Source organism: Pseudophryne corroboree, unplaced genomic scaffold (genome assembly GCF_028390025.1).
Source record: "Pseudophryne corroboree isolate aPseCor3 unplaced genomic scaffold, aPseCor3.hap2 scaffold_1380, whole genome shotgun sequence".
Taxonomy (NCBI): domain Eukaryota; kingdom Metazoa; phylum Chordata; class Amphibia; order Anura; family Myobatrachidae; genus Pseudophryne; species Pseudophryne corroboree.
In genome coordinates this window covers 10,594-21,002 of record NW_026968007.1, presented here as the reverse complement: position 1 = coordinate 21,002, position 10,409 = coordinate 10,594, and the positions used below count along the sequence as shown (strand labels likewise).

Here is a 10,409-nt window from a genome sequence, read left to right as displayed (position 1 = left end):
CACACGGGACATCACATACATGTAATTATCACACACACAGGACATCACATACGTGTAATTATTATCACACACACAGGGGACATCACATACATGTAATTATTATCACACACACACACACACACACGACATCACATACATGTAATTATTATCACACACACACACACACACACACACACACACACACACGACATCACATACATGTAATTATTATCACACACACAATACATCACATACATGTAATTATTATCACACACACAGGGGACATCACATACATGTAATTCTTATCACTCACGCGGGACATCACATACATGTAATTATTATCACACACACAGGACATCACATACATGTAATTATTATCACACACACAATACATCACATACATGTAATTATTATCACACACACAGGGGACATCACATACATGTAATTCTTATCGCTCACGCGGGACATCACATACATGTAATTATTATCACACACAGGGGACATCAGATACACGTAATTATTATCACACACACAGGGGACATCACATACATGTAATTCTTATCGCTCACGCGGGACATCACATACATGTAATTATTAGCACACATACAGGACATCACATACATGTAATTATTATCTCACACACACACGACATCACATACATGTAATTATTATCACACACACAGGGGACATCACATACATGTAATTCTTATCACTCACGCGGGACATCACATACATGTAATTATTATCACACACACAATACATCACATACATGTAATTATTATCACACACACAGGGGACATCACATACATGTAATTCTTATCACTCACGCGGGACATCACATACATGTAATTATTATCACACACACAGGACATCACATACATGTAATTATTATCACACACACAATACATCACATACATGTAATTATTATCACACACACAGGGGACATCACATACATGTAATTCTTATCGCTCACGCGGGACATCACATACATGTAATTATTATCACACACAGGGGACATCAGATACACGTAATTATTATCACACACACAGGGGACATCACATACATGTAATTCTTATCGCTCACGCGGGACATCACATACATGTAATTATTAGCACACATACAGGACATCACATACATGTAATTATTATCTCACACACACACACGACATCACATACATGTAATTATTATCACACACACAGGGGACATCACATACATGTAATTCTTATCACTCACGCGGGACATCACATACATGTAATTATTATCACACACACAGGACATCACATACATGTAATTATTATCACACACACACAGGGGACATCACATACATGTAATTATTATCACACACACAGGAAACATCACATACATGTAATTATTATCACACACACACACACACACACACGGGACATCACATACATGTAATTATCACACACACAGGACATCACATACGTGTAATTATTATCACACACACAGGAAACATCACATACATGTAATTATTATCACACACACACACGGGACATCACATACATGTAATTATCACACACACAGGACATCACATACATGTAATTATTATCACACACACAGGAAACATCACATACATGTAATTATTATCACACACACACACACACACACACAGGACATCACATACATGTAATTATTATCACACACACACACACACACACACACACAACATCACATATATGTAATTATTATCACACACACACACACACAGGACATCACATACATGTAATTATTATCACACACACACACACACACACACACACACACACACACACACACACACACACACACACACGACATCACATACATGTAATTATTATTATCACACACACACAGGTGACATCACATACATGTAATTATTATCACACACAGGTGACATCACATACATGTAATTATTATTACACACACATGGGACATCACATACATGTAATTATCACACATCACACGTAGTTATTACCCCTCACACCCAGGCACATGCTCTGAGGCCAGCACCATTGTTAGCAGAATGTGTCCCCGTGAACCTGGGCAGCGCCGCCATGTTTGCGGAGACCAGTAACATAAAGGTGAACGGCGCTGAACCCGGGAAGATGGCGCCTGCGTCGGAGACAGCAGAGGCGCGTGCTGTATGACGCCGGATCCCGAAGTGACGTCATCCCAGAGCGCCAGCACAACGTGCCCGGTAGCAGCATGGCGGATCTCTCCCTGCAGCTGGCGCAGAGACTCGCGGCCAATGATAAGAAGAGCCGGGACCGGGCCCTGCGCAAACTGCGGGGTTACCTGAGGGCCCGGAGCGCCGCCCCGACCGGTGAGAGACCGGGGGGTATGGGGGAGCGGAGAGGGGGCAGGAACCGGGGAGCAGGGGGCAGTAACACTGGGGACAGGGGAAGAGGGGGCAGTAACACTGGGGACAGGGGGAGAAGGGGGCAGTAACACTGGGGACAGGGGAAGAGGGGGCAGGAACACTGGGGACAGGGGGAGAAGGGGGCAGTAACACTGGGGACAGGGGAGAAGGGGGCAGTAACACTGGGGACAGGGGGAGAAGGGGGCAGTAACACTGGGGACAGGGGGAGAAAGGGGCAGTAACACTGGGGACAGGGGGAGAAGGGGGCAGTAACACTGGGGACAGGGGGAGAAGGGGGCAGAACACTGGGGACAGGGGAGAAGGGGGCAGTAACACTGGGGACAGGGGGAGAAGGGGGCAGTAACACTGGGGACAGGGGGAGAAAGGGGCAGTAACACTGGGGACAGGGGGAGAAGGGGGCAGTAACACTGGGGACAGGGGAGAAGGGGGCAGGAACACTGGGGACAGGGGAGAAGGGGCAGTAACACTGGGGACAGGGGAGAAGGGGGCAGTAACACTGGGGACAGGGGAGAAGGGGGCAGTAACACTGGGGACGGGGGGAGAAGGGGGCAGTAACACTGGGGACAGGGGGAGAAGGGGGCAGTAACACTGGGGACAGGGGAGAAGGGGGCAGTAACACTGGGGACGGGGGGAGAAGGGGGCAGTAACACTGGGGGCAGGGGAGAAGGGGGCAGTAACACTGGGGACAGGGGGAGCAGGGGGCAGTAACACTGGGGGCAGGGGGCAGTAACACTGGGGACAGGGGAGAAGGGGGCAGTAACACTGGGGGCAGGGGGCAGTAACACTGGGGACAGGGGAGAAGGGGGCAGGAACACTGGGGACAGGGGAGAAGGGGGCAGTAACACTGGGGGCAGGGGGCAGTAACACTGGGGACAGGGGAGAAGGGGGCAGGAACACTGGGGACAGGGGAGAAGGGGGCAGGAACACGGGACAGGGGGAGCAGGGGGCAGTAACACTGGGGACAGGGGAGAAGGGGGCAGTAACACTGGGGACAGGGGGAGAAGGGGGCAGTAACACTGGGGACAGGGGGAGAAGGGGGCAGTAACACTGGGGACAGGGGGAGAAGGGGGCAGTAACACTGGGGACAGGGGGAGAAGGGGGCAGTAACACTGGGGACAGGGGGCAGTAACACTGAACTGGGACAGGGGGATAAGGGGGCAGTAACACTGGGGACAGGGGGAGAAGGGGGCAGTAACACTGGGGACAGGGGGAGAAGGGGGCAGTAACACTGGGGACGGGGGGAGAAGGGGGCAGTAACACTGGGGACAGGGGAGAAGGGGGCAGTAACACTGGGGACGGGGGGAGAAGGGGGCAGTAACACTGGGGACAGGGGAGAAGGGGGCAGTAACACTGGGGGCAGGGGCAGTAACACTGGGGACAGGGGGAGAAGGGGGCAGTAACACTGGGGACAGGGGAGAAGGGGGCAGTAACACTGGGGACAGGGGGAGAAGGGGGCAGTAACACTGGGGACAGGGGAGAAGGGGGCAGTAACACTGGGGACAGGGGAGAAGGGGGCAGTAACACTGGGGACGGGGGGAGAAGGGGGCAGTAACACTGGGGACAGGGGAGAAGGGGGCAGTAACACTGGGGACAGGGGGAGAAGGGGGCAGTAACACTGGGGACAGGGGGAGAAGGGGGCAGTAACACTGGGGACGGGGAGAAGGGGGCAGTAACACTGGGGACGGGGGGAGAAGGGGGCAGTAACACTGGGGACAGGGGGAGCAGGGGGCAGTAACACTGGGGACGGGGGGAGAAGGGGGCAGTAACACTGGGGACGGGGGGAGAAGGGGGCAGTAACGCTGGGGACGGGGGGAGAAGGGGGCAGTAACGCTGGGGACAGGGGGAGAAGGGGGCTGTAACGCTGGGGACAGGGGGAGAAGGGGGCAGTAACGCTGGGGACAGGGGGAGAAGGGGGCAGTAACGCTGGGGACAGGGGGAGAAGGGGGCAGTAACGCTGGGGACAGGGGGAGAAGGGGGCAGTAACGCTGGGGACAGGGGGAGAAGGGGGCAGTAACGCTGGGGACGGGGAGAAGGGGGCAGTAACACTGGGGACAGGGGAGAAGGGGGCAGTAACGCTGGGGACAGGGGGAGCAGGGGGCAGTAACGCTGGGGACGGGGAGAAGGGGGCAGTAACGCTGGGGACAGGGGGAGAAGGGGGCAGTAACGCTGGGGACGGGGAGAAGGGGGCAGTAACGCTGGGGACGGGGAGTAGGGGGCAGTAACGCTGGGGACAGGGGAGAAGGGGGCAGTAACGCTGGGGACAGGGGAGAAGGGGGCAGTAACTGGGGACAGGGGAAGAGGGGGCAGGAACACTGGGGACAGGGGGAGAAGGGGGCAGTAACACTGGGGACAGGGGGAGAAGGGGGCAGTAACGCTGGGGACAGGGGTAGAAGGGGGCAGGGACAGTGGGAGAAGGGGGCAGTAACGCTGGGGACAGGGGTAGAAGGGGGCAGTAACGCTGGGGACAGGGGGAGAAGGGGGCAGTAACACTGGGGACAGGGGGAGAAGGGGGCAGTAACACTGGGGACAGGGGGAGTAGGGGGCAGTAACGCTGGGGACGGGGGGAGAGGGGGCAGTAACACTGGGGACGGGGGGAGAAGGGGCAGTAACACTGGGGACGGGGGGAGAAGGGGGCAGTAACACTGGGGACGGGGGGAGAAGGGGCAGTAACACTCGGGACAGGTGGAGAAGCGGACAGTAACCTGGGGAGACGGGGCAGTAACGCTGGGGACAGGGGGAGAAGTGGCAGTAACACTCGGGGGCAGTAACGCTGGGGACAGGGGGAGAAGGGGGCAGTAACGCTGGGGACAGGGGGAGCAGGGGACAGTAACACTGGGGAGAAGGGGGCAGTAACACTGGGGAGAGGGGGAGAAGGGGGCAGTAACACTGGGGAGAGGGGGAGAAGGGGGCAGTAACACTGGGAGAGGGGGAGAAGGGGGCAGTAATGCTGGGGACAGGGGAGAAGGGGGCAGTAATGCTGGGGACAGGGGAGAAGGGGGCAGTAATGCTGGGGACAGGGGGAGAAGGGGGCAGTAACGCTGGGGACAGGGGGAGAAGGGGGCAGTAACACTGGGGAGAGGGGGAGAAGGGGGCAGTAACGCTGGGGACAGGGGATAAGGGGGCAGTAACGCTGGGGACAGGGGAGAAGGGGGCAGTAACGCTGGGGACGGGGAGAAGGGGGCAGTAACACTGGGGACAGGGGGCAGTAACGCTGGGGACAGGGGGAGAAGGGGGCAGTAACACTGGGGACAGGGGGAGAAGGGGGCAGTAACACTGGGGACAGGGGGAGAAGGGGGCAGTAAAACTGGGGACTGGGGGCAGTAACGCTGGGGACGGGGGCAGTAACGCTGGGGATAGGGGGGAGAAGGGGGCAGTAACGCTGGGGACAGGGGGAGAAGGGGGCAGTAACGCTGGGGACGGGGAGAAGGGGGCAGTAACGCTGGGGACAGGGGGAGAAGGGGGCAGTAACGCTGGGGACAGGGGGAGAAGGGGGCAGTAACGCTGGGACAGGGGGAGAAGGGGGCAGTAACGCTGGGGACAGGGGGAGAAGGGGGCAGTAACGCTGGGGACAGGGGGAGAAGGGGGCAGTAACGCTGGGGACAGGGGGAGAAGGGGGCAGTAACGCTGGGGACTGGGGGAGAGGGGCCCGGTAACGCTGGGGACTGGGGGAGAAGGGGGCAGTAACGCTGGGGACTGGGGGCAGTAACGCTGGGGACTGGGGGCAGTAACGCTGGGGACTGGGGGCAGTAACGCTGGGGACGGGGGAGAAGGGGGCAGTAACGCTGGGGACGGGGGGAGAAGGGGGCAGTAACGCTGGGGACGGGGGGAGAAGGGGGCAGTAACGCTGGGGACGGGGGGAGAAGGGGGCAGTAACACTGGGGACGGGGGGAGAAGGGGGCAGTAACACTGGGGACGGGGGGAGAAGGGGGCAGTAACACTGGGGACGGGGGGGAGAAGGGGGCAGTAACACTGGGGACGGGGGGGAGAAGGGGGCAGTAACACTGGGGACGGGGGGAGAAGGGGGCAGTAACACTGGGGACGGGGGGAGAAGGGGCAGTAACACTGGGGACGGGGGGAGAAGGGGGCAGTAACACTCGGGAAGGGTGGAGAAGCGGACAGTAACCTGGGGAGACGGGGCAGTAACGCTGGGGACAGGGGGAGAAGTGGCAGTAACGCTGGGGACAGGGGGAGAAGTGGCAGTAACGCTCGGGACAGGGGGAGAAGGGGGCAGTAACGCTGGGGACAGGGGGAGAAGGGGCAGTAACACTCGGGACAGGGGGAGAAGGGGCAGTAACACTCGGGACAGGGGGAGAAGGGGCAGTAACACTCGGGACAGGGTGGAGAAGCGGACAGTAACCTGGGAAGACGGGGCAGTAACGCTGGGGACAGGGGGAGAAGTGGCAGTAACACTCGGGACAGGGGGAGAAGGGGGCAGTAACGCTGGGGACAGGGGGAGAAGGGGCAGTAACACTCGGGACAGGGTGGAGAAGCGGACAGTAACCTGGGGAGACGGGGCAGTAATGCTGGGGATATAGGGGTAGGGTGTGCATAGTAGTATTTTGGGACGATGAATTGGGGGAGAGACGTTGCTGGTGAGATATTAGTATTATGTGGTTGCACTATGGGGGTCATTCCGAGTTGATCGCTAGCTGGACCCCACTTATTCTCATTTCTGGCCAGGTGGATTCACAGCTGATGAGTTCTGCAAGATCTGGAAGGGTCTCTTTTACTGTATGTGGATGCAGGACAAACCTCTGCTCCAGGTAACCTACCTGCCTGCGGTCCTCCTGTCTGTCTGTGTGCTCCCAGCCCGCCTCCCTTCCTGTGCGTCCACCCCCCCCCCTACCCGCCTCCCTTCCTGTGCGTCCACCCCCCATCCCGCCTCCCTTCCTGTGCGTCCACCCCCCCTTCCCGCCTCCCTTCCTGTGCGTCCACCCCCCCTTCCCGCCTCCCTTCCTGTGTGTCCACCCCCTACCCACCTCCCTTCCTGTGCGTCCACCCCTCGCCCGCCTCCCTTCCTGTGCGTCCACCCCTCGCCCGCCTCCCTTCCTGTGCGTCCACCCCCCTTCCCGCCTCCCTTCCTGTGCGTCCACCCCCCTTCCCGCCTCCCTTCCTGTGCGTCCACCCCCCTTCCCGCCTCCCTTCCTGTGCGTCCACCCCCCTTCCCGCCTCCCTTCCTGTGCGTCCACCCCCTGCCCGCCTCCCCTTCCCCTGTGCGTCCACCCCCCTTCCCGCCTCCCTTCCTGTGCGTCCACCCCCCCCCCCACCCGCCTCCCTTCCTGTGCGTCCACCCCCCCCCCCACCCGCCTCCCTTCCTGTGCGTACACCCCCTACCCGCCTCCCTTCCTGTGCGTCCACCCCCTACCCGCCTCCCTTCCTGTGCGTCCAACCCGCCGCCCGCCTCCCTATCTGTGCGTCCACCCCCCGCCCGCCTCCCTTCCTGTGCGTCCACCCCCTGCCCGCCTCCCTTCCTGTGCGTCCACCCCCGCCCGCCTCCCTTCCTGTGCGTCCACCCGCCTCCCTTCCTGTGCGTCCACCCCCTGCCCGCCTCCCTTCCTGTGCGTCCACCCCTGCCCGCCTCCCTTCCTGTGCGTCCACCCCTGCCCGCCTCCCTTCCTGTGCGTCCACCCCTGCCCGCCTCCCTTCCTGTGTGTCCACCCCCGCCCGCCTCCATTCCTGTGCGTCCACCCCCCGCCCGCCTCCATTCCTGTGCCCCCCTTCCCGCCTCCCTTCCTGTGCGTCTGCCCGCCTCCCTTCCTGTGCGTCCACCCCCCTGCCCGCCTCCCTGCCTGTGCGTCTGCCTGCCATCTTGCTTTGTTTGCATCTGCGGTCTCCTTGTCTGTGTGAGGATGTGATCACTGTCGCCATGGCTGTGTGAATCCCGCCCTGCCTGAAATCCATCACGCTTTGTTTGCCACTGCAGTCTCGCTGTCTGTGCGGGTGTGTGATCATGGTGTTGCCATAGCTGTGCGGAACTGGCCCGGTCTGCCTGTGCGGGTGTGCGGTGGCCCGGTCTGCCTGTGCGGGTGTGCGGTGGCCCGGGCTGCCTGTGCGGGTGTGCGGTGGCCCGGTCTGCCTGTGCGGGTGTGCGGTGGCCCGGTCTGCCTGTGCGGGTGTGCGGTGGCCCGGTCTGCCTGTGCGGGTGTGCGTTGGCCCGGCCTGCCTGTGCGGGTGTGCGTTGGCCCGGCCTGCCTGTGCGGGTGTGCGGTGGTCTGCCCGCGCAGGTGCATGAACATGTTCTCTGTCTCTCTCTGCAGGAGGAGTTGGCGCGCTCCATGTCCCAGCTGATAAACACGCTGCAGTCGGCCAGTCACGTATGTATGCTGCTCCGATTCCACTCACTAAGCGCCATCACAGACTAATCAATAACCATGAAATCATTTAATAAAGGTTTCTCCGTTGTCCATGTATTATACAGTGGTGACGGTGACCCCAGGAAGTGGAGCTTGATACCCCCTCACCCTCAGGGCCATTGTGTGCAGATTGCTTTTAGACCGGTCCTCTCTGACCCTTTCATGGTGGGCACCATCCCCTCCTACCCTGTCACCCACACCGTGGTACATCTGTACCTCCACCAGAATCTGTCCTCCCAGAATCCATTGCTCCCTCTTACACATGTGACCCGGGGGAGTGTTCTGTATCCGCTGTGGAATATGTAAGATGCTGATAATGACATAACATGCCCCATCTCACAGTCCCCTCCTATCTCCTGGCAGAGAACCTCTTTATTCGCTGTTTTTGGCAAACCCTGAATCGGAGTGGAATGGAATCGACCGTCTGCGTCTGGACAAGTTCTACACGGTGAGGCCCACGCGTGGGGGTCCATACATTGAGTGGACGTGGGGGGGGGGGGTAGCATCAGAGAGACTAGCGGCAGGTGTGAGTACTTGTGCAGCGCGGTCACCCGTTATTTCGTAGTACTCTCCCATTCACGGTGCAATTACTGAAGAGCCCCCATTGTCATTATCTGCATAAATCACGTTATGACAACGCCTATGTACTCCTGCCCCCAGGGCTGTCCCTTATGCAGCGTTCTCCCCTGTGTGGGTACATCCGTGGCTCACACCGGAGCCGTCGCCACTTCCTAATGTCAGGCATAGGTGAGATTGGCAGGAGGGCATTGGAATAAAGGGGGCATTACGAGACCAGCGAGAAGAATGCGGAATGCCGCAATACAGTAGGTCTGCGTGCTCGCTGCTTCTGGAAGAGAATATAGTGCGGGATTTCCGTCTCCGCCTATGACATCTAGAACAGTAACATGGAGGAGGTGAGAGGTGTAACCACACTTACAGGCTTGACTCTTCCACGTCACATGACGTGTGGGGGAGGGGGGTTGTGAGAAGTTTTTAACGTGATTAAATTGAGTCCGTTTACAAGAAATGACCGGTGTCCTGCAGAAGACGCTGTCAGAGTGTATCACCACACGCAGGACCCTGTGTTCCTCTCTCATCGACGCGTTTCTTTCCTTCCTCAGCTAAGCCGGTTTGTGCTGCGTCAGTCTGCGGAGCTGCTCAGAAGAGCAGATTGGGAGGAAAGGTAAGGGGGACACTGGGGCACAGGGATAAAGATCGTGGGGGGAATGTAGGGGGCTGAAGGGTCATTTTTACTGATTAGCGTAGTGGTTCCCAAACTAGGGCGTCCGCGTTGTTTCATGGCACCCAAGTCCAAGTGTTTCTTATTGATAGTGAAGTAACCTGTGCTTATATGTGACTGTTCCGCTATGTGGTGGGGACACCGGTGTGCTCCTGATTGTCCATATAGTTCATGTTTGTCAGCCGCCAGCGCTGCTCTTTCCTGTCACTTTCACCATAAATCATTTGTTTTGGTCCTGGACCAGCAACCTGAGGCACTCAGTGTGGGAACAGCTGGATTAGGGGATATATAGGGGCAGTGGGGAGGAATGTGGGGCGGGAGTATGGGAGAATGTAGGGGTATAGGTGTGGTGGGGAGGAATGTGGGGTGGGAGTATCGGAGAATGTAGGGGTATAGGTGCGGTGGGGAGGAATGTGGGGCGGGAGTATGGGAGAATGTAGGGGTATAGGTGCGGTGG

The 10,409-nt window shown here is 58.4% G+C and overlaps 1 protein-coding gene across 1 annotated transcript; it reads left to right on the top strand.

Annotated features, from left to right (window-relative positions):
• Positions 1–2,092: 2,092 nt before the first annotated feature.
• RRP1 (ribosomal RNA processing 1) lies at positions 2,093–9,904 on the top strand. The gene is made up of 4 exons (XM_063951074.1): positions 2,093–2,302; positions 7,040–7,122; positions 8,617–9,160; positions 9,834–9,904. Exons 1-3 carry the CDS (start codon positions 2,185–2,187, stop codon positions 8,719–8,721), a joined length of 306 nt encoding a protein of 101 aa, XP_063807144.1. The 5' UTR covers positions 2,093–2,184; the 3' UTR covers positions 8,722–9,160; positions 9,834–9,904.
• The last annotated feature ends 505 nt before the right edge of the window (positions 9,905–10,409 follow it).

Excerpts from the sequence above, each read along its gene's own strand:
- RRP1 (XM_063951074.1), top strand. The coding sequence starts at position 2,185 with ATGGCGGATCTCTCCCTGCAGCTGGCGCAGAGACTCGCGGCCAATGAT. Across the intron at positions 2,303-7,039 it reads CCGGAGCGCCGCCCCGACCG|GTGGATTCACAGCTGATGAG; the intron begins GTGAGAGACCGG and ends ATTTCTGGCCAG. Across the intron at positions 7,123-8,616 it reads AGGACAAACCTCTGCTCCAG|GAGGAGTTGGCGCGCTCCAT; the intron begins GTAACCTACCTG and ends CTCTCTCTGCAG.